We start from the raw sequence: 24,916 nt of genomic DNA, 5'->3' as shown, positions 1-24,916 counted from the left end.
CCCCACACACACACAATAGACTTACCAGCTGGACACTGCTCTCCAAGCTGCCTGGCTGCATATTGGAATCAGATCGGTATCAGCCAATATCACTTGCTAAAAATTAGCCATTGGTATTTTCCCAAAAAATCTCTATCAGTGCACCCCTAGATATCTTTAGTGTATGTGTTAGGAACCTACTGCCGACGGGCTGAATCTGGCCTGTGGACATGGGTTGGGACAAACACTAGTTACAGGCACCCTCTTTCCATGCTGCAGTGAGACTAGCAGTAGCAGCAGCAGGGTCCTAGCACCCACTGGTCATACCAGTCCTCTGCTGGAAAAGGATGGACATAACACTTGAGTTGAATATTTGTAATTTGTTCTTTTGAGCTGCACCTTGAAGCTGATCAACACAGCTCAAATTGTACCAGTTTGCAGCATTTTTTTTCTGTTGGATGTTCCAATTGGTTTGCATGTTAATGCCTCATTATAAAAATCAGAAAGCAAAAGAAAATGAGGAGCTAGCCAAAGTCTTGCTTTGGTTTGACTTATTATGGTTCTTGTTAGATTTCTTTTCCCTGACTGATAGTCAGGGATCCTGGTTTTCTCTGTTTTAAAAATCCCAACTTCCCTGATGCATCCAAAATTCTCTCATTAAAAACCCCCAAATCTGTGTTTTTCCACGATTAAAATGAAATGCCACTATATATATATATGCATCAGTTGAACTCAGTGTTTTATTGATATGTTTACAACTTCAAAGCAATTTGGAAGCCTACCAGTGCCTCAATCATAATAATAAAATAAATTCTATATAGCTATATATTTTGATATTTGAGTTTGGTTTTTTATCATACAAAAATCGGAGCGCCCCCTGTTCCCTTCACTCACCAGGACTTGGGTCCAGCTGCGACTGTCCTTCTCACTGCTTTGTGGTGCTGAGCAGTAGGGCTGTACAAAGCTTCAGTCGCTGATTTGATTCGGCAGAGATTCAGACCGATTTGGTGGTTGAGTCTCCGAATCGAATCGGGAGACCCTTTAATCTCTCCAAATTGAATTGATTTGGAGAGATTCAATGATTCTGACATAGATACAGCTTTAAATGTTTTTTCTACATACCTCATGGTACCAGGTGGCTTGTGAATGCTGGGGATCCAACAGGAATGCGGGGGATTCCCCAGCATGTTCAGCAACGGACCCCCCTCCCCCTTCACCCAAAGCACAACGGCTAGTACCTCCTGGGTCTTTGGGGGCACCCGGGCTCTCCTCATGGCCAATCGCTGAGCTGGGGAGGTGCGGGGTGGGAGGGGGGTCTGCCACTGGAGCACCTGAGAGGCCTCCCTGTGCTCCTGTGGGATGCTTCATCTGCCCCAGCATCGCAGTGTTCACGAGCCGTGCCTGGTACCTCACGGTATGTAGAAAAAATATTTAAAGCTGTGTCTGTGGCCGAATCACTGATTCTCCGAATCAGCATTGAATCTTCAGATTTGGATGCGGCTGAATTGAATCAGAACAGTGATCCGAATCAACAAATCAAATCGCTGTCCCCCCCAATTCAAGCTGAAGCCAAATCAAATACTGCGCGTTTCACACACCCTTACTAAGCAAGACTGGTATGCCAGTGCCCTGCCCCCGCTCATGTTCCCTCAGCTTTTCCAGTACCCGTCACTCCTGACCCGCAGCCCTTTTCTGCCCCCCACTAGCTCCCTCCCTGTACCAAGATGTGGGTCCAGTTGGGCTATCCACCCCTCTGCTTTGTGGCTCTGAGCAGTGTTGGCTTCTGCTGTTCTGCTCCTTGCGCCTGTGCCTAGGCCCCAGTAGTCCCCATGCTCTTTTTGGGGAAACCCTTGACCTGTGCTCAGGGGCTGGGCTGGGCCTGCCTGTGGCTGAGCAAGCCCCTTCCCCTCCAGGCCTGTCTCCCGATGCACTGACTGCTCTACCGTGGGCAGGGTGGTTCCAGGCCCGACTCTGGCTGCTTCTACCTGGAGTACCACCTCTTCACATGTCTCTCACTCTTGCTCGCTTTCTCATACACACACCCCTGCTACTACCTCCACCACTCCTGCTTGACCCACGCAGCTGAGCCTGCCCTTGCCTGCTCTAAGCACAGCTCATGGCCCCAAGCCTGCCTTCCCCTTGCACACCAATCTGGGGCCTGAAACACACCAGGGTGGGGCAAGGAACAGGATGGAGCTGCAGGAGCCTCCTGCCTTCCTCCCCGGACAAGCCTCCTGCAGCTCCATCCTGTTCCTTGTCCCACCCTGGCTGGGTAGCGCTTGCCCCAACCCCACTCCCTCCCTCTCAGCGGCGCCACAGTCTGCCCCACTGCCCTTCCCTCCCCCATGCCGCCCCCCCAACTTACTGTCCAGATGCTGCTCTCCAAGCTGCTGGACTGCATTCCTGGCCATATGCACGCTGCGGCTGCTCACATGCATGTGGCATTTATCTGTGACATTATTGGCCACATTCGCACAAAAAAACTGATTGCTGGTGATGTAAATTTTCCTTTTATTGGTGCCGATACAATATGGCCTGATCTATTGGTGCACCTGTACCTCTGGGAACCCCATAAGATTGGACCCTAATGTAGCCTGTGGCCTGTTCTGACTTATTTATAAAACTTTTCTAACAAGGTTACATGAATATATTGTCTCAAATAGTATATAATTAGAAGTTATAATCCCTATTCCATGATTATACCTTTGAACTCTAACATATCTTACATTAAAACTATCTTTATATAGGTTATGTTTTTTAAAGCATCTTAACAAAAACAAATAAAAAACACAAGTAAAAAAAAAAATCAGATTTAAATTTAAAAAATATGGCATCCTCTGTGTCCCGTTCCCCACAGCCCCCTGGAACTCTGCCAACCTGCAAGGGGAAACTCACTTAAAGAAGAAAATCCTCTAGTTTCTCTGTTAAAGGGAAAAATCCACGTATTCCTTAATCAAACCAAAAACAGAGATCTCTGCTGATGGTTTTTTATAATACTTGCCTAGTCCTTAAATCTTTGTAGCTCAGCCAATGAGCATGTAAAGCTATGATATCAGCAAAATCTAAATCTTTTAGAGCAGGGGGGTCCCAAACTGTAGTACATCTGGCCCTGGGGGTATGCAAGACATTTCTGGGGAGCACGCGGGAGAAATTGTGTAATGGCAGATTTAATTTTATTATAATAATAATTGGCATTTAAGGGGTTAAAATATAAACTGTATGCTGGTAGGGGTACATGATAGGGCTGTGCAAAACAGATGTGTTTCAATTTAGTTTTGGATTTAGACATTTCAGAAGACAGTGATTCGTTTTGGGGTTTTGGATAACTGTCCTGTTTTGTTTCGGTCAAATCTGTTTCAGCGATTTGGCAGAGCCTCCTAATCTGTTTTGAATGGGATGCAAGGGAAGTGTCAAACAGATCTACCCAGCTGGGCAGGGGTTGGGGGCTTGGGGCCCCAGTGGGGCAAAGGACAGGGCAGTGGGTGGCTCATCCGGGGTAGTGGGAGGGCCACGGCCCTCCGTGCATACATCAGGGAAAGCAGCAGCAGAGGGGAGAGTGGTAAATGGCAGGGGGGCAGGCAGCCTGGCCCTGCCTATCTGGCCTGTCATACCCCGTTTGCCACTTCCCCGGCCTATGCTCCCAGTGCCTGTCCCCCCTAACATATCTCCCCCACGCGGATCTCTGATCTCTGTCATGCTGGGTTGCAGGGTGGGGAAGCAGCACAGAGCGGCGAGTAAGCCTGCTGGTCCTTGCTGCACGACTTGACTCTGCAGGGAGGAGAGATACATGCCAGGGTCTCCTTGCAGCCGCTGCCTGCCTCGCACTGCCCCAGAGATGTGGGGCATGCAGTGGTGGCGAGGAGACTCTGGTGCAGATCTCTGCTCCCTGCAGACCCAGGTCACGTGGCAGGGATCCCCCAGCCCCCAGTTTGATTCCCCAGCTCTTCCCAGAGGGTGCAGCTCCCAGATCTGCGTGCTGGTTTCCAGCAGGCTGCTGCTGCAGGCTGGGGCCGGTGGCAGCACCACAGTCTTCCTGATGCTCAGCACAGGCTGTGGTGAGCAGCTACTGCTGGCCCCAGCCTCCAGCAGCAGCCTGCTGAAACCTTGTGTGTGGATCTGGGTGGCCCGCACCTCTCAGGAGGAGCTGGGGGAAGCGATCAGAGAGCTGGGGAGTCTAACTAGGATCTAGATGTCAGTATCAGAGCAGTCTTCCTCCACTTTTTCCCCTCCCTGTCCTTAATTTTTTCTTTCCCTGCAAGCCCGGCTCTGAAATTCAGAAGTGTTTTGGAGAATTTTGGTAATTTCAGAGCCTTCCAGTTCATTTCGGAGCTGTTTCAGAACTTTCTGTTTTTATTCAGTGTTTCAGGTGCCGAAACAGCACAAAACACCTCCGAAACAAAACGGCTGCTGAAATTTCACACAGCCCTAGTACATGGGCAGTGGTAAATCTGGAAGGGGGTACACAAAAAGAAAAAGTTTGGGAACCTCTGTTCTAGTGTTCTGTTGTTAAGTGGTGCAGTTCTTATATTAGCTGTCCATGTGTTGAATGTCTATTGCATGGCTAGTTTTTTAATACTTAAGTGATAATACATATATTTTTGTTTATTTTACTTTGAATATTTTTAAAACTATCAAGCATGAATAACCTCCAGGCATTTTGTTTAAAATTGGTTAGGAGTGTACTCACTTTTTTTATTTGACTTGCTCTTTTTTTTTTTTTTTTTCTCTTTCTCCTCACCTCTCCCTCCCATGCTTCTTTTGGCCACATTTTCCATTCTTCTCTCCTTCCCAACAATTTTTTTACATTATTCTTCTCTTCCTTTTTGTGTACATGGGTGACTGGTGCTACCTCAGTCACAGGGGGCATATGCCCCCCCCAGTGACCAGTCAGTCCCCCACAGCCAGTCTCGTTCCCCCTGCCTATCGCCTAAGTGGTCAGCATGGCCGGTTAGGGGGTGCGTGTAGGGGGTTGCCACTGCTTTTATATTTAAAATGTACAGCACTTTATAACATCTAAGTATCTAACCACTTTTAAATCCCTGACAGTTTGTCCTATTCCCTTGGAACTTGATGGCAAAATCTTTAGTGAAAATGTATTTTTGGTGAAAAAACACTGTGGCAAGGAAGCCTCCCTCTTCTGCTCAGAAAATAGTTGGTAGCATTTTTGTTATTACCTGAAGACAGTTGTAGCAATCATTAACTGGTATCTATTTGCAGGAGTTGCATTAATGATGTAGAACTCAAAATTCCTGTCATCAGTTAGGAGTGGCTTTGGTGAAATACTCCATTAGATGAGATGGTACCTTTTTTCGTTCAGAAATAAACTTGGAACAATCGAAACTATCTGTAGGTTGCAGAATTTTAAAGTAAATTAGAGTTGCAAGAGTATTTCTAAAAAATGACAGGCGCTCAACTCAAAGTTGAGATGAATGAGCTTTCCTTGTAAAACTATTGCAGGCCAATAATCATGGTAAGCCAGTATTTCTTGTAGAAGTACATTATTTATGATTCCCTTTTCATTACTGTTGGTTCTGATTAAATGCCTGTGACAGACAAAGTTCCGTCACCAGCTGAAATAGAGGTTTTATCTTATTACTTCCTTAGCTGGGTAAATGACCAGAACTGACATAACTGAGATGACAAAAAAAAAAAAAATAGCTTCAAATGATGATGGGGTCTTATTTTTTTAACTTGTATGAGACATTTAGAGTTGATTTAAAAATGTGGCCCTTAACCTACCTTACTATGTTGATTGTAGGATAAGGACTTATTTGTTAAATTAATTTAATATTTCCCACTGTTCCAAAATCCTTTCAGTATTCACGTGTTTCTATTTTTTGTGTTAAAAAAATGCAAAAATAATTAATCAGTGTGAAGCAGTTGTTGTGTCCTTTTGAACAGTGTAAAAAAAAAAGTAATAGCTTTAGAAGATTCTAAACAGGAAAAAGTTCTAAAGTGAGAAATGAATAAGGAATAACATGGTCCTAAACAGTGCAGTGGTTTAAATATTTTTTTTCCCCATTTATACTTTTTTCATATAGAAAGGTTGGTTGTTTCTGATTGGTAATGATAAATTATAGTCTGCTGATTGTGTAGAGTAACAAAAAGAAGTTAATTTCTAGTGTCTAGCTAGTGACTTGAATTAGTTTGGTCACTTGACTTTTTTAAAAATTCTGGCAGCAAACAAATGCTACTTATTTGTTTATTTGAATACATTTCAATATGGTTAGATTTTGCATGGGCTTGTTATCATTTTCTCTCTTAATTTTCTTTTTAAAGGTTTCAATTGGTGCAATGTAAATTAAAATGGATATTTTAAATTTCATAAGCAATGAATCTTTACCTACCCTTGTCCTAAACTCTCTGCTCTTCAGTGATTTGGGAATGAATTTGTAGTTAATGAAAACAGTGTGGTAAAACATGGTATGTTACAAAAGTTTACAGGTTGCCTTGTACTAGACAGTTATCACCTGTGCAATGCGCAGAGTAATACTGCGAGGCTTCCATTCTTCCTTTCCTTACCCCTTTTAAGTAGTCCACACTTATTCAAGGATCAACTGCTGGACCTGTGGCCCTGAGAAGGTGGTAAGGGACAAATGTTTAATCCAAAATTCTGTTCTGATGCTTATTCTTCTACCTCTTTATTAATGCATGTTTCAGAGCTGTCACTCCTCTTTTATTACTTTAAAACAAGTGTAGCCATCACACTTGGGTCTGCTTCAAGGTTGTTGAAGGCATCAGAAGTAAATACACTTTTCTGACAAACCTACTAACCTCAAATAGGAGATGGAATAGGAAGGCAAAAAATAAATGAACTGTTCAAACTAAGCAGTTTTCTTTCTAATGCTTTTTCTATTAGGAACACTCTGTCAGTGTAAGACTACCACATGCTATACCAGCATAGCTCTGCTTTGTTAAACATGGCAAGAACCTACACTGTAACTGTTTCTTTGAGAGAATTTTTAACTATAATAAATACAAGTGGAAGAAAAGCTTTTATGTTATATGTGTGGAAATAAAGGCAAGGTTAAAAACAAATGTCTTTAGTATGGTGGAACTACTTTTTGCCTGTCATCTTCCTTATCATTTTACATTTGTGTTATAATCCATATCTTTTAACTTGAACTGTTTGTCTCTAGAGTGTGATCCGAGGCAGGGCAGTGTACTTATGTTTTGTATGGTGGGGTTCTGTTGCAATTTGAACACTTGGGTACAACAGTAATACAATTCATATGTCCATTCTCCCCTCCGTATTTCACTTAGATGTATCCATTGGCTGTGTCCAAAATGAAAATTAACATCTCCTAGTCACTCTGCTTTGGAAGAAGCAGACCTTGGTCAGCTACTGGAGAGAGAGAGAGTTAGCTGCATTAATCTGAAGTCAGACAGAAGGCAGGGCAGGGTGACACCATAGATAGTAAGTCATCTTTAAGGTGTCACCCTGTTGTGCCTTTCGCCTGACTTCAGATTAATACGGCCAACTTTCTCTCTCCAGTAGTTGACTGAGGCCTGCTTCTTCCAAAGCAGGGTGACTAGATGTTAATTTTCATTTTGGACACAGCCATGGGGTACATCTAAGTGGGGAAAAAAAACAACAATGTAAATAATAACTTTTAAGTCTCTTATTTGCATGGCATAGTATGGAACTGATCAGACTATCACCATGATTGGTGTTGACGTGGGTGCATCCTGCCAGAGCTGCTGTTTGACTTAGGATCGCTGGATATTAATGCAGAAAACCAGCATATTGGATGGGCCGGCATGGCTGGTGGGCTTGGAGGAGCAATCCAAGTAAAGAATAATGCAGTCTTCAGGGAGTTTGGGATAATTCCCAGTCCCAGTGCATCCTACTTGCATCAGAAACAAAATCAATACTAAAAAGATTATTTGGCCTAAAAGAAATGTAAAACGGGTAAAGTAGTGTATGATTTGAAAAGAGTAACAGCATTGCAACTGAGGAAAATTGTCTTACAGTGAATCTGCAGGAGTTGAGAGGTATGCTTAGAGGTTCCTTTCAAAGTTCACATTAGAAATTGTAGACAGAAAAACTATATAAATTACTGGAAGGTTGAACAGTAAAAAGCAGAAAATAGACTTCAGTTCTTCTCAGGTTCTCCTGCATTATCTTGACATCCCAGCTGCAATGTGAAATGTGTGATAAGGTCTATGTTTCTGTGCATAAATATAATACTTTGTTTTGTTTTTGTTTTATTGTTTATGTGCTTTTGTCTCAACTTTTTTTAGCTCTTGCTTTTAATAAGCAGTCACACACAAAAAAAAAAAAATCAAGATTGAAAGTGGTAAACCTTTTTTGCTTATATTTTGTATCACCTGTTTTGTGGCCTAGTCTCCATAACAGAATTGCACCGTGCAATACAGCCCTACATGTGTCTGTACTCAATTTTGAAGTCCTTTTGACAAGACCCTGAGTTCCTGCTGGTTATGTTAATTGCCCTTGTGTCAGGCTGCTCAGAAATCAGCAGACTTGCCATTTTCCTCCTGCCACCCTGCAGACAGCATTTCCTCACAAATACAACTACATGTTGTCTTTTACATAATAATAGAAATATTTAGCTCCCTGAATTCCAAGCTAAGCATAAGACATTTCCAGTGGCCCTTTATTTGCCAAATGCATACTCTATGATCATAGAATCATAGAAAATTAGAGTTGGAAGGGACTTCGAGTGGTCATTTAGTCCAACCCCGTGCTCAAAACAGGACTATCCCCAGCTAGATCATCCCAGCCAAAGCTTTATCTAGCCAGGTCATAAAAACCTCTGAGGATGGAGATTCCACAACCTCCCTAGGTAACCTGTTCTAGTGTTTTACTACCTTCTTGGTGAGAGGGTTTTCCCCAATATCTAACCTAAACTTCCCTTGCTGCAACTTGAGATGATTTCTGTCATCTGCCACCACTGAGAACAGTCCAGCTCCATCCGCTTTCAAACCCCTCTTCAGGTAGTTGAAGGTTGCTATTAAATCCCCTCAGTCTCCTCTTCTCTAGACTAAATAAGCCCAGTTCCCTCAGTCCTTCCTCATAAGTCACATCCCCCAGTCCCCTGACTATTTTTGTTGTCCTCCACTGGACTCTCCAATTTATCCACATCCTTTCTGTAGTGGGGGACCCAAAACTGAACACAGTAGTCTAGATGTGGCCTCACCAGTGCTGAATAGAGGGGAATAATCCCTTCCCTTGACCTGCTAGCAACACTCCTACCAATGCAGCCCAGGATGCCATTAGCCTTCTTTGCAACAAGAGCACAATGCTGACTCATATTTAGCTTATTGTCCACTGTAACCCCCAGGTCCTTTTCTAAAGAGCTGCTGCCCATCACCCTGCAGATCTTCAGGCAGTAAAGTCTTTCCCTATAGCAGGCTAGGTGCCTGGAAGATGACATCTCAAGCTGGAGAAGCAAAGGATAGGTAGAGTCCTTGAGAATTGCAGTCACATCACAGCTCCACAAATGTGAATAGTCAGAAGTAAATACCCCTTTTGTGTTCTTCAGAATTCTGTATTCCTACAGTTGGATCTTGCCTGAGTACCCCGTGTCAGTGAAATGTCCATGGTGATCCACCAACATCTGCACAGCTTACTTTTTGCCCTCTTCTCTGCATGTGACGGTAACGTAGTGTGGCCACAGTCTATTACCCCATCACAACTAAGGGAAACCCTTTATAGCAAACTGAGTCATCTTGTTTCCTGCAGGTAGGAGACTCCTGATGACTTTGCACACCACTGATTTTTTTTTTTCCAACACAACCTCATTGCCCACTTACTGACAGCATTCCACCATCAGAAGCTTGCAGACCACAGTTGCTATCCATTCCTCCCATATTAGCAATCTACATTTGGAAAGGGGCATCCTGGGCCATTGAGTGCTGTCCCCACATGTTCCCACAGACATTCATTCATTCAAGGAATCTTCAAAAAAGTCACCTGTTCAGACACTTGGCAACAACTATATGACACATTACCCAAAACACCAAGATGACCCTATAACATACCATAGGCCAGTCAGGGGGGACAGAGGCAATATCAGTGCCCTGCCACTGCTGCGATGCGGAAGAAACTGGTAAATATAAGTTCAGAGGACTCTAGGAAGAAGACTCCAAGCAGGTTGTCTTGCCTGCTGGGTTTTGCAGGCAGGCTTTAGTCCTTGAGGAGCTTTTCATCAGTCCTCCAAAATCACACAGTCCTTAAATAACACATAAGCAAACAAACAAAACCAAACCTTTGCACCTCATCCCAGGCACTAGAGGAGCTCTTTGGTTCTGGTTTCCAGCACAGCAGCCTAGCCTGCTCTGTTAGTAGGTAGTTTAATTCATTCACTTCCTCCCATCTTGCTTGTCCTTCTGGGAGCTTTTTAAAACTGCGAGGAGGACACCCCCTACCTATCCAAATGCCCTGCAGCTGAGCCCTCTCAACACGGCTCACCGTTCCCTCTTAAAGGTACAGACCACCCTGTTACAGAGACCATGTCTTGCCTAACAGAGGAAGACAAACTCCCCAGAATCTGCCCAGAGGAAAATTCTATTCTGAACCCATGTGTAGTGGTTGGTTTGACCCTAGGCAGAAGAGGAGACCTTTTAGTCAGGAACCTCTGCATTTTCTAAGCACTTGCAGAAACATCAGGGCACCACCCCTGTCTTGTTTTGTTTTGTTTGTGTTGGGGTTTGTGGTTTTTTTAAACCAGCTGTAATTGTGATCAGTGTTCCAGCATTTTGGAAGAAGGCAAAACATCCTTATCCCAGAAGCCAGTTGCTTTCACAGAGGTGGAAAATAAAATCCTTCATGGTCCCTTATTTTTGTGATGGTTATAAATCTTCCTATTTTCATTCTAAATTTATCTGTAGCCATTTAATTGTGTGCTGGTGGTGTTTTTCAGCCTAAAAAGCTTTCTTCCTTCCTTTAATATATAAAACCCAAGAACGTACTTGTAAAGGGTAATCACATCCCCTCTCAATCTCCATTTTGCTAAGTTAAACAAGCCAAGTGTCTTTTAATCTTTTTTTCTGTAAGAAAAGCTCTCTATTCCTTTAATTATCTCAGTGTTCCTTCTTTAAACCTTTTCCAGTTTTTCATCTTTTTTTTAATGTAGGTGACCAGAACTGCACATGGTAATCTAAATGGGATCATTGGAAGTAGAGGTGAGGGAGGGAGGGGGGCAGGGGCAGGGGCTAGGACAAGCACGGCACAGAGTCGTGGCTCGTCCGGTGCATGCAGGGGGTGCTCCCACTGCTGCCCACCACTCATCCAGTGGCTTGTCCAGGGGATCTGTGCAGTGTGAGCCAGGCAGGATGGATCCACGGGCTGTGCTATGCTGCTCTTGGGGCAGGCAGCAGCAGCGCTGGGTGGGGGCTACAAGGGGACAATGGCAAAATGTGGGGTGGCTGCAGGCCCCCCCCATAGTCGCTCTTCCAGCGCTACTGCCACATGCCCTCAGTGCAGCGCTGCAGCCTGCCCTGCCCAGCGCAGATCAGGGGGTACATCGCCCCCCCCCCCCCATGCACTCCTGGATGAGTGGGGGGATCAGCAGCGGCAGCCATCCTCTCCCTCAGTATCCCCCAGATGTCCCATGCCTGCTCTGTTCTGGCTGGGCAGCGTTTGTCCGAGCACCCCTTCCTCCCTCAGTGTGAGGGCCCTTGATCTGCCCCTGCCCCATGCCCCTTCCCTCCCCTTTCACCACAACATATTTACCAGCTGGACGCAGCTGTACTAGAAATCAGTTCAGTATTTGCCAATATACTTACTTCCTTAAAAATCAACTATTGGTATCAGCGCCCAAAATCTCTATCGGTGCACCCCTAGTTGGAAGGGATTTTACCAAGCAGTTCCTCCTTGTCTCTTCTGTACATACCCTGCCTAATGCACCCTATCATTGTTAGCCTTTTTCATGGCTGCTTATGGTCCTGTTGTAATCCCTGTGTTCTTCAGTGGCCACCAAACTTTGCATTCCCACCTTCTAGTCTGACTCCTTGTTATTGGCTCCTAAGTGCATGATTGCTTTTCAAGCGGTTTAAACTTCATTCCATTTTTTTCCTGCTCTGTTCCACAAGATTATGTACATCTTCCTCTATATTAATCCTGTCCTATTCCATGTTGCTGATATTCTCCTGCCCTTAACTGTAATCTGCAAGGTTCATGAGCATGCATTTAGCTCCATTACCATGGTTGCTGATAAAAATGGTAAATGGGAATGGGCTAGGTCCTAAGTCCAAATACTTGCGACACACTATATGTAATAGTTCTGGTATCTGTGCGTTGGAGATGCTGGGATTAGCCTGGCATGAAGTTCCGGGAATGTGCCCTTTGGCATTCAGAGTTCTGTAGCAAGTTTTTTTAGGTCTAGATAATGATCTGAGTCCACTTTCTTTTCTTGTTTCATGGGACACTGTCATTTGCAGCTGGTTTGTGTGGCTGCAGCAGCTGCTGACTTTCATTTACGGTCTTCACCCTCTTCTCCTCCTTGGTATTCTTATTTTCACTGCTGCAGACTGTCTGCTGTGGTGGTGATAGCTCCCACAAATGTGAATGAATCAGTTTCTCTGTTGCCCAAGGAAAAAAAAAGACATGAGAAGTCTGATTAATTCAGCATCCGTATTTCTGAAAATTACATGGCAGAAACTGAGAACAGATGCAAAGAAGAGTACAGTGTTAGATAGAATAAAGGCAATTGTGAGAACTTGACCTAAATGCCTACATTTCTGTGAGAAAAGCGCTAGTATCCCAACTGCTGTTGGCTGCTATGATGTGCCATATCATCAAGTTTTCCACAAGTAATGAACCAGGTGATGGCATGTGATGCTTACCTGAATGTTACAGTTCCTGTTGACAGTATAGTAGGGCACTGAAGGGTTGTGACATGTTGGCAAAGGCAGCTAAATATGAAACACGGTAATAGTGTTGGCAGGTGTCTGCTCAGAACTTTTACTAGTAAGACTTTATTGTAACATTGCCCACATCTCTTCAGTGACAAGGGCTCATATGATGAGCCCAAAATGCAGGCTCTTTTTTCTGAGTCATGGCACTTCCTGCTATTTTGTGCCAAAGTTTCTGTGGTGAAAGGTGGCAGATTGACAGCCTTGTATAGGGATACCTTACTTATCTAATGCCTGGTGGCCTAATGGTAAAAGTGGTAGGGGTGCACCAATAAAGGTTTTATTGGCTGAAACTGATAGCCAATTATTAACCAGCCATATTGGCTGATACTGATTTGATAACCGATATTAACTGGGGGGCTGAGTCGGGCTGAGGGTTGAATCATGCTGGGCCAGGCCAGGCAGCTCAGCTCTGCCCACCCCTCCCAGCCCCAGTTACATCTGCAGCATTCGCTGCATTTTACAGTGCCTGCTCTACCCCCAGTCCACACTGGGCCAGCACCCAGGATTCTGCAGCAGCTGCTTTTCTGGTGAGGGGATAGGGGTGTATCTGGGATCACCCTGACTTATGGGAGAGAACCCAGGCATATGAGGGCCCTGGCAAGAAGGCAGCATTTTCAGAGAACATTATCAGCTACAATGGTCCAAAAAAAGCTGATAGCTGATTAATGTAAATTTCCCTTTTTATCGATGCCAATCCAATAGGCAGCTGATATATCGATGTACCTCTAAAAAGTGGTAAAATTCCCTTTTCCCTTCCCGACCTTGCTCTGAATGTAGCTCTGCACAGCAGTAACTTGAAAGAAAGTCCATTTAATGCTTGATCTCTTAGAGGTTAATGGTGTGGCTAATTATGCATGGCAAGGTGTTTTTGTGACAAACACTTGTCTACTGGGAAATGGCACTGTGCCCTCAGTCACCCAGTAGTCTAGTAAATCGCCATCGGGAGGAAATCCAGGTCATTAGACACCAAAAGTTTAATCTGAATCTGCAATTTGCAGTAAACATGAAAGATATCTAGCCTCTTTTTAAAATGAATTAAATGCATTGTATCAGCTAGCACAAACTGCAAATTAAATATGAGTTTTGCCACATTTTCAGAACTGGACTTGGATTTGGGGTATCCAGCCTGAAGTTTCATATTTTAGTTCTTAATTCAGAAGTCCCACGGGCCTGGAGCTTTTATTGAAATCACTGTGATTGCAAAATAACCACTTTGCTAAGGACAACATCTTATGTTATTTAAAAAAATTGGTGCACTGAAGCATAATCTCATGGAACTAAAAATCGTAGTATAAGAAGCTATATATTTTTGAGCTGGAAGTGGGCCTTGTATTCTTGACAAATATTTTGAAAGGCTCTTTTTTAAAGAGGATGTTTCCTCCTTGTCAAATATTGCACTGGTGCTGCTCTAGTGGGGGCTGGGGTTGTTTACTTCATAAAAAAAGAAAATTGACTGTATTGGAAATCAGCTTTTTTTTGCCTGATGTGGCCAATAATGTGGCTGATAAATGCCACGTGCAGGTCCACGGTTGCATCATGAATGGGTCCAGGAGCACAGCCTGGTGGCTTGGAGAGCAGCTAGGTCTGGCTGGTAAGTCTGTTGTGGAGCAAGGTTGGGGGAGGGAAGGGGCTTGGCGGAGGGGCAGATCGAGGCCCCTGTGGTGAGGGAGGGTAGGTGCTACTCAGCTAGGGTGGCGTGGGTCACAGGACAGAGCCACAAGTGGCTCATCCAGAAGGCTTGGGCAGGAGGGCAGCTGCTACTGCTGCACACATCCCAGGAGGGCACATGCCCCTGGATCTGCATGCAGGGTAAGGGTGGGCTGCCACTGTGGGCTGGGGCTGAGGTGGCTCTGGGCTCTTCCCAGTGGAGGCTGGGCCAAGCTGCACTTGGGGCACTGGGAGGGGGACACTGGGGGGCTATGGTGAATTTTGGGGTGGCTGCACGCCCCCCCCCCCGGAGCTCCCTCCCAGCACTGCTGCCACCCACCCCGGATGCAGCCCCAGTCTGAACCCACAGCGGGAGCCTGCCCTCGCCCCATCCGCAGATCTGGGGGCACATGCCCCCCATGCCTTCTTGGAGTGCACGCAGTGGCAGGCGCTGCACTCCCCTCCCTGCACCCCAACCTCCCGGACGAGACATGGATCTGTCCCCTGCCCTGCCCAGGCTGGGCAGCCCCTGGCCCATTCCCTCCCTCACCATGGGTGGCCTCAATCTGCACCTCCCCATGCCCTTCCTTCCCCCCTCCCCTCTTCCACAACAACAGACTTACCAGCCAGACAAAGCTCTTAAAGCTGCCTGGCTGCATATTAAAAATGAAATCGGTATTGGCTGGTACGCCTCCTTAAAAATTGGCTGTTGGGTCGGCCCCAACAATCTCTGTTGGTGCACCCCTAACCCCCACCCTATATATCATAAAGGAAGGTACAAAATAACACATTTTCCTTTCTGAGCCGCCTTTACTGATGGTCAGGAGAAGAGACTTGATAGCACTAGAAGATGGAATCTCTTTGCAGAGCAGGTACAGCATTAAAGCATGGCAGTATAAGCTTCCACCCCACCTCCTTGGGCTGTCATACTGGTATCTTTTTCCTGACCTTCCTGCTTTTAAGAATGTGGCGTCCTCCTGGACTTTCCTTCTGAGAATGGGTTTTTCAAGGAGAAGCATGGGAAAGAGTTGCTTTCATAAGGTACAGGACTGAAAGCCAAGAAAATTGGGTTAGAGTTCCAGCTTTGTTACAGATTTTCCTTTAAAAAATGCACGTGTTTCTGTAGGTCCAGGCCCTCATCCATAAATTTAGATTTTCTTCTTCTATACGAGTGTATTGGATGGCTTATTTACCTAATACTTGATTAGGTGTTACACTTGAGGGAGAATGAGTTCATATCAATATGTCTCTATGTTCTGTGGAAAAAGACCAAGCCATAAAAAAGGCTGGGTATCCCTAGATCCATCTTATCTTCTACCATAGATTTCATTGACATTTGGGCTGGAAGGGACCCCGGAGGGTCATCGAGTCCAGCCCCCTGCCCCAGGGGCAGGAAGTCAGCAGGGATCGTAGGATCCCAGCAAGATAAACATCCAAGCTTGTCTTGAAGGCGTTCAGAGTGTGTGTTTGAACCACCCTGGGGGCTCAGACAGTAAAGAAGTTCTTCCTTATGTCCAGCCTGAGTCGGTCACGGAGCAGTTTATGACTGTTCAATCTTGTCATCACCTGGGGTGCTCTAGTGAATAGTCGTTGCCCCAGATCCTGGTGAGCACCCCGATAAACTTATAGGTGGCCCCCAGATCACCCCTAAGCTTGCGCTTTCCCAGGCTGAAGAGTCCCATGGCTCTCAGCCTCTCGTCATAAGGTCTATTTTCCTGACCTCCGATCATGTGTGTGGCTCTCCTCTGCACCCTCTCAAGCTTCTCCACATCCTTTTTGAATTGTGGAGCCCAAAACTGGACGCAGTACTCCAGCTGCCTCACCAAGGCCGAGTGGAGTGGGAGAATAACATCCTGGGATTTGCTTGAGAAGCATCTATGGATGCAAGCCAGTGTTTTGCTCATTTTACTAGCTGCAGCTAGTAATCACATTGAAGGCTCATGTTCTTCTTGTGGTCAGTCGTGACCCCCAAGTCCCTTTCATCTGTGTGCTAACCAGCATAGCACTGCCGAGCCTATGGTTTTTCCTCCCAAGCATGCCATAGGTTTTTCCTCCCAAGGTGGAGAACCTTGCATTTTTTGGTGTCAAACACCATCATGTCAAACACCATCAGGCTCTCATCCGCTCATTTCATGAGCCTGTCAAGATCTGCCTGGACCACCCTCCTGTCCTCCAGTGTGAGGGTATCTTCTCCAATGTTTTCTCCAATATAGAAAATCAACAGCTGGCCCAATGAAGTACCACTTTTTTCTTTTTCCTAGTCTCCTTGGCAGCTGGTAATATATAGCTGGCCAAAGGTCATTTTATGTGTAGCTTCAGAAGTCTAAACCCCTCATCTGAGAACATGTGGAAATGGACATTGTTGTTTCAGTTGTTTGAACCCTTGGGAGCCAGTAAAGTCAGTTCTGTTTGTTGGACAAAAGACCAATGCATAGGTTCAGCAACCAAGATCTTTACTGAGTGACCCACGAGATCAAGTGGGGAAAAGCAAGGCTTTATCTAAAACCATTCATATTCTCACACACACACACGTACACACGGGGCAATCCACTGGTGCTCAGGTTCAGTCATAAGGGCCAGTCGCAGCGCCTCTGGACACAATGATCTTATGGGAGGAATGCCGGTGATTTTTTTTCCGAGTTGATGTGGATGGCATACGAGGTCATCGGGGCCTGATCTTCACTGTCCTTTTATACTTAGTTTAGGCAGACTTTGCTGCAGGCCCTCATCCATACATACAGACTTTGCTGCAGTGCGCTTAGCTAGTCACCTTGTTGCAGTTGAGCAGGCTCTAGTTGTGTACCTCATGGCTTGGATCCTCATGGCTTAGATGTGCAAATGATGGTAGGGCTTAGACATGAAGATGGGAAGATGGATGGTAAGGAGTTACGTAGATTTACAACATCCGGAGACAGGGGAGACGAGGTGTCTGCTTGCACCTTAAATCCTTGTAGATGGTTTGCGAGTTCTTCTTAAGGCTGCTTTCTCAGTAGACCTGGGTATGCTTGATACCTTATTCATTCACTAATTCATTCATCTAAAATCAATTTTTGATAATATTTTCAATATTAAGGATCTTTGCCTTAGGACTTCACTCCATTGCTCCCATGCATTTTTCTTACTAAATTTGGGAGGAAGTGGAGGGGAATGGGAGAAGCTTGATTTCCTTTGCTGCTGTTAGCAGAGTGGCATAAGCAGTCCTTCAGTAGGTATAGAAAGTATTTGAATTTGTGGGCTTCCAGAGCATAGGGTTGTTATATCTGTAAAATCTTTTTATTTATTTAACTTGTAACAGATTTATCTGCCAGTATTTGAATCGTAGATCCTCACTTTCTACTGCAGCTGTGGCTGTAACATACTTTTTTTTGAACAGTAAAAAACCTACAATGACAAGGCCCATCTTCATGGACAAGATTAAGCCACTTTAATCATGTCAGGGCATTGCAGAGTTGTAACTGAGAATCTCAACATGACATTTTTAGGATGTCAGTGGGACCTTCAAAAGGCCTTCTTCCCAGCAGGATCAGAACTGTTGCAGCTACAGCCACAATTAAACAAAATTGTTGGCAACAGACTGTTAGCATTTTCACCCTGCACAGGCTTTTTGTCTGAATGTGGATTTTGAATATAGTTCTTTTGACAATCAGGCTTATGGCAGATGTTAGAATGAAGGCATGATTAACTTCATAATCGCCCCATAAATAATAGCTCTGCCACACATTCAAAGAATTAATGGCAGGACAAAATGAGAAAGCAGCCACAAAAATATTCCATAAAAGATGCATAACGCTTCTGTGGCTGGTTTCCACCATGCCTTAAAACACATAGCAGGGTAACTTGAACCAGTTTAAGATTCTGGTGTGGTCCCGGTGCTGGAACTGACAGGGCTGCAGGGACCCAGCTTGGTGCATGGCAGGAGGTGTGATTGGTGGGATCAGGGATCAGATCCTACTTCCCAGCGTGTGCCACGGGCCCCAGAGGTACAGGTAGGGTTACCATATATCTGCGTTTTCCTGGATATGTCTTCATTTTGTGTCCTCCCATCTCCATCCTGGCATTTTTTTTAAATATTAGCGAATGTGCAGGTTTTTGCTCTGCCTCCATTTTCCTGGCACTTTCTGGTTTGACCCAGCAAGGAAATGCTTGGGGCTGGGAGCAGTAGGGGAAGGTGATTGGAGGCTGGGGCATCGCGTGCTTTGTGCACAGGCCCTGGGCAGCTGCAGATGGGGGGGTGTGTGCATGCCTGTGTGTGTGCCTGCCAGCACTGGGGTGCAGCAGAGCAAGGGAAGGGGGTCGGGAGGTTCTTTGGGGGCAGCAGGGAGCTGCATAGGGGTAGGGGGCTGTGAGTCAGGAGTGAGGGGCACTGGCAGGATGGGGGGGCTGTGGGTTGGGAGTGAGGGGCGCCAGCATAGTGAGTCAAGAGGGAGAAGCAGTATCGGGGTTGGGGGGCTGTGGCTTGGAAGTGTGGGGCAGGGCACAGACATATCACTGCCCCCATCTCCAGTCATAACCCTCTGCCCTCCCTGCCTTCACCCCCCACAGGTGTCCTCCTTTTTGAAACTGGAAATATGGTAACCGATATAGGTAAAAAGATCAGTAGTTTCTTTTTTCTATTTAAACAAAACAAAACAAATCTCTGTTGGAGCATTGACTGAATTGGCTAGATATTCCTGCATCTTCAGAGGAGGCCTCCAAAGGTGGTGCGTGTTACAGGGATATCCATCCTGAAAATTTGATTTGAAGCCCTTCAGTCATGTTAAATGTGTTCATAGGCTTTTGTGATATTTTTCCCCCCCTACAATCCAATAGCAACTGTTAGAATTGAGGGGTCCTTGAAAATTATACCCTTAGTCATATCATACATGGAAATTGCCTTGCCTGGCTCGTGATCAGGGATCCTGTTTTTCTGTGTTTAAAAATTGCAAATTCACTGATTCATTTTAAAAAACTTTTTATTAGAACCTCTAAAATCTGCATTTTTTCACAATTAAAATAAAGTGCCACTTTACATATAAGTATCAGTTGAACACAATGCTTTATTGCTATATTTACAATTATAAAGAAATTTGGAAGCTTCCCAGTGCCTCAATTATTATAACAAAATACATTCTAGATACCTGTATATTTTGGTGTTCAGTTTGGGGTTTTTTTAATCATAGAAAATCAGAGCTCCCCATTCCTTTTGTTCACCAGGACACTGGTGCAGCTGCGGCTGTTCCCCTCACTCCTTTGTGATACTGAGCAGCCTTGCTATGCCAGTGCCCTGCCTCTGACCCTGCTGGTGTCCCTCACTCCCAACCCAAAGCTCTCCACCCTGCTCAAACCTGCTGGTGCCCCTTACTTGTGACCTGCAGCCCACTGCCCACCCCCGGCCCTGCTGGAGGGGACCCAGGTCTAGGGCTAGGGTCCATAGCCCCCTGCCCGCCCCAGCAGTGCCCAAGTGACGTGGCAGCAGCGGCTGCAACCGGAGTGGAGCGCAGAGCCTGTCTCCCCCTTGCGGGTGGCACAGCTGGAGCAGAGCCCATGAGCAGGAGAGGATGCAGGTTGCCTGCTGTGGGCTCCAGACTCTCCACCCTGCTGTCCTTCCCTTGGAGGTCTCTGAGGCCCAGCAGGTGGGACCTGGCACAGGAGGGCAGAGCGGCCCGGGGAGGCTTGGCATCGCTGCCAGGAGCCCCGCACCAGCTATGCAGCCATAGCAAGGCATCCCTTGACTGCCTGGCAGCAGTGTGGGTGGTGACATGGACAAGCCACCCCCAACTCCCCCCCGCTCCCCAGCTGGGCCGCAGGGCCATGTGTTCTCACCTGGACCCCACGCGCTGTCCTGGCTGGGCAACATCCCCAGTCCCACTCCCCCACTCACCATGGTAGCTTCAATCTGTCCCCCCCACATCTAGACTTACCTGTGGGGAGCTGCAGGAGCTGTTCTCCACACTGCCTGGCATAGGCTACCACATGCATATGTGCATGCACACGTTTGTGGTGCAGCACCCCTCAGATGGTGCTAGCTCTTAGCCTTTTCTCTTTTTTGACTAACAAAAATAATAGAGCAATTATTTGTTCAAAATAGAGCATTTTTATTTGCAAAAAAAAGCAATTATTTGCTCTTTTTTGAGTAACAAAAAATAATAGAGCAATTCTTCTATGACAGAATTCAGAAAGACTACAACAGATAAGAATATTTTTGACACTGTAAATTCCTCTTTGAAATGCCTGGGTTCATCTTGTGAACCATGTGTATGTATTTGCCTACCTACCTGTGCTAGTATTGTGTGACACCCTGAAAGATTTTCGCTGTACCCCAGGGTGCTGTGGCACCCTAGCTGAGAATTGCTGGAAGATGTTTGCAAAAATTCCTTGAGACCAAAATTATTTTCCATGTGTTGTTGTTATGACATATATGCTAAATGTTTTATGCGGGTTAAAAATAAAGGAATCATTAAACTGTTTTATTACAGCAGTTCATCCCATTCTGTATTCAGGATGTTGAAATTAGACGTATTATATGGCAAGCAAATTAGTTTTGCTTCACTGTATTTATTCAGCCATTTGTAACATACCGTGTATGACTTCGGACAAGGGCAAACAGAAGGTTTAAGGCAAAGTATAGAAAATATACACAAGGCAAGGCTGCTGTTTGTTAAGGTTAAAAATGTTTGTCTTGACTGAGTTCATTTTCTTGACGTTTGTCCTTTGCCTTGGGCTGACGAGCTGTTCTGTTGCTGTTTTGCTCTACTGTATTGATTTATATAGTGCATGCTGTGCAGCCAGTCACACAACAGAGCTGTAAAAAGACTGGCTTATGGAATACTAGCTGGGTGGTTTAGGAGTATCTGAAGGACTGATTTTAGGCTCAACCACTGGGAGCTGTCTCCTGGCTGAACAGCTATGGAGGAATGGCTGAATGGGTCTGCGCCCCCAACCCCCCCGGCCGCCACCCAAAAATCTGATTGCTTGCCCATCCTCTCAAACAAAAGGAAGAGTATAGTGAAAGTGTAAATTGCTGTTTGTGTGATGGTAACACCTCTAGGAAAGGTAGGCAGAGGTCTGTGCCCTGAAGAATGGAAAATAAAATGCTCCATTTCTGCAGTAGCATCCGTTAGTATGTAACTTCTGCACCGAGTCCGATCAACTAGAATATATGAATGTGGGGGTCTTGTGTATCCCATCTGGAAGGACCTGCAAGTAGGCCTGCTTAGATGGCAGTGATAACGCTTTCTAGACCTGAGTTGTGGTCATGACTTTGTGTTTTGGGTCAAGCCTGGTACTGACTGAAGAAAGAAGGAATGAAAATAGGGAACATGATAAGCCTCAAAAGAATACAACATAATGAAAAAACAGAACCAAAGAGGAATATTTGAAAAGAATACAAAAGCCAACTGAGAGAAAATGAAATGAGACGAGGGAAGAAAGACTTTAAAGGTTTTCATGATACAAAGGAAAGGAAGCCTAGTGGGAGCCTGGGCAGAGGAAGGGAACAGGTTTATTGTCTTCTAGCAGTTGTAATGGTTGGATGCAATTTATTTTACACCTGCTCCCCACCAGTTGTTTTCATCTAATTTTCTTTGGCCAGTTGTCAAAGAAGGTCTTTGTTTTGTTTCCATGTTGTGCATGGTTTCATGAACTTGGTATTCTCTGGGTATAAAATGTGGACTCTTCATTACTTTACTTTTGCTCTTTTTTTCATTTGCTCTTTCTTTCCTCCAGATTCTACAGACATTCAGGCAAGCTCCATGGCAGAGTTTGGGGAGAGGCTATTCAAAGCAGTTATTAGATGCTGCAAAGGTAGGGTTAAGCAGTCTTTCCTCCCACTCTGCTTGGGCATGTGGGGGCGGGGGGGAAACAAGCCCTTGGAGCATCTTCCAATTATGTTGCATATTTTACATCCATTGCATAATTTCCCTTTTTATCATTTCTGGGTGTTGTGAGATAAATGGGAAGTTATGTTTCTGCCTCTGGAAATGGAGAGAACCTCTGCTGTAATCCTGATATTCTTTCCCCCCCCTTGAGAAATCTTTCTGAATGTCTAAAAGTCAGTGGCAACATGCAGAGTTTTTCGGAAAAGCTTTTAGAAATGTAATTGTAGCTTGTTGACACTCCGATTCATCCTGATATTTTATATCTGACAAAGTATGGAATGCTGCGCGTTGTGCATAAACCTTTATTACTCCAAACATATGCTCGGTTTGTGGAACATCAAGAAACTTTGCATATTTGCTGCTCACTCTCATGGGTGCCAGTCTGCCACATGAGGCTTTTTTTTATTCTTATTGTAAAAACATAAGAGGATTTTTATGAAGCTTCCTATACTAATAATGATGCAGAAATGCATAGCATTTTAAGATGGAAAGGAAGGAAGGATGTGCATTTATTGCACACATACACCCACACTAACTTACTCAATTTTGCTCTTGTGCTGTCTCAAAATGCTGTTAAGTGGTTTAACAAACTTTTTTTTTTTTTTCTGTGAGACTTAGCACACTTAAGTGCTTTGGTAACTTTAGTATTGAAGTACATATAGTACATGAAAGAAATGAGATTTTGAGTTAAGGACTCCTGAATTCTAATACTAAATCATGCTACATTTCAAAATAGTTGTATATGAGATCCCCTAATACAGTCTGATCATGGTTCTCACTTTTATTATTACTGATTTTTTTTGTTTGTTTTTTTGGGGGTTTTTTGCTACCTTTTTTGAAAACTGTTATTGCTTCCATTGTTTGCAGCAGACCTGAATGTGGAGTAAGTCCTGAACTAGTCAAGTCGGATAAATAATAAAAAATAAATGAGTTATAAATTCTTTTCCCTTCTTTTATTTGCATTTATAAGGAAGATTTTTAATAGAAAGCCCCCAAAAGTCCAGCTTTTGTGCCACCATAGCAGCAATATATACTGTCCTGGAAATACCTGAGAAAACCAACAGGCCAGGCCTGGTTGACCTTCTCTGGAGTCCATCCTTGCACCTGGCACATGGCCCAGGTATTCTGCAAGTGCCTCCTGGGGCAGGATTTCCCCAACCTTTGGTGTGGAGCTGGGGGCAATGCTCTGCCTCCTGGAGTAATGGATTGCTTATGCTGCTTGTAATCTAATTATTCCTGTAGTTTGAGATCCAGAAATTTGTGCTGCCATGCTTAAATGTCAAGATTGAACCTGTGCTTTTGATGAAGAGGTTATGGTTACAGCTTCTGACAACATTATTGAACCATTTTCCACACAATCCCTGGCTCATTTTTGCAGAGTTTGGACACAGAATTAAGTTTGCGTAGGCAACTGTCCCTGTCACTTCCTCTGTCCCACCTCTGGTGTTGACTTCCTTTCCTGACACTTACAGGTGATGTCACTGCTTAGCTCAGTTTCTCCATCTGCAGTGTGGGGATAATAATTTAATAAAAAACTCACCTATCTCAAAAGAATGTTATAGATTAATGTTTTGACTTGAAAGCATTTATAGAGTTCTGAAAAAGTGCCATTATTATACTTGCTAAATTGCTCACAGCATTCCAGCGCAACACAGTGATGTTAAGCACTTCACTGAAAGTGTTGTTGCATTTTGAAAAGGGGGTTTGGAAGAATGGCATTTTCTTCTCACCCATAAAGGGAGAATAACTATAGCTGAAAAATAATAATAAAAAATGCTTCTAGGTGATTTAGGAGCTTGCCAGCTTACATGTTAAATTTAATATGCAATTAAACTGTGACCACTGAGAGCTGTAACCTGTTTGTAATTTTCTTGATATTAGGCTTCTATAAAAATATCTTTAAATGACCTGGTGGACATTGTTCAGCTTGTACATAAAGGTGAATTCTAATTGCATCTTTTGCTGTGATCTGAAAGACCAGCTGGATTACTTTTTTCTCTTGCATATAAAAGCTCTGTGAGCCAGCGTAACCTCTTAGTTACACCTGTCAGTGTCCATTTTTTTTGTCATGTTCTCTGGTTATACCTGTTCCTGCTGTTGCCTGTAAACCTTATAAAGGTATAGCAAATTGAGCATAATTGTTGATTTTCACAAGAAGAAATAGAACACATCTCACTTGCTGTTAAACCTTGTCTGAAGACAAAAGTTGTAGTAATTTAATTTATGTCATTTTAGAGAATCTGTTTAGTTAAACTGGTGCACACCCTGTGAGCACCCATGTAATTTAGCTTAAATCTGGCTTTTATGGATTTAGTTTATTTCAGTAAGCAACTGTTTTGAGTGAAATCAATGCAAGTCAGATATAAGCTAAAGTGAGTACATCGTCCAGGTGCTCACATGTGCCTAATTAAATCTGTATGCATAGAAAATAGATCTAACTAATAAGGTGATACTTCTTACATTTTTTTTTCAGTGTTGAACTGTATTCAAAGAATTTAGAATTCTTTCCTATAACCCTTCACCTATCTTTTGCTGTATGATACCATTAACAT

At 44.5% G+C, this 24,916-nt stretch overlaps 1 protein-coding gene across 1 annotated transcript in view; it reads left to right on the top strand.

Moving 5' to 3' along the window:
* Window positions 1-24,916, top strand: part of ABCB7 (ATP binding cassette subfamily B member 7) — an 83,199-nt gene that overhangs the window by 4,706 nt on the left and 53,577 nt on the right. The window contains exon 2 of the mRNA XM_019540371.1: window positions 22,213-22,290. Within this exon, the coding sequence (XP_019395916.1) occupies window positions 22,213-22,290 (78 nt within the window). The remainder of the gene's footprint in view (window positions 1-22,212; window positions 22,291-24,916) is intronic.

Source organism: Crocodylus porosus, unplaced genomic scaffold (assembly GCF_001723895.1).
Source record: "Crocodylus porosus isolate Cpor-Errol unplaced genomic scaffold, CroPor_comp1, whole genome shotgun sequence".
Lineage (NCBI taxonomy): Eukaryota > Metazoa > Chordata > Crocodylia > Crocodylidae > Crocodylus > Crocodylus porosus.
The sequence above is the reverse complement of the archived record's forward strand: the minus strand, read 5'-3'. Positions and strand labels throughout refer to the sequence as shown.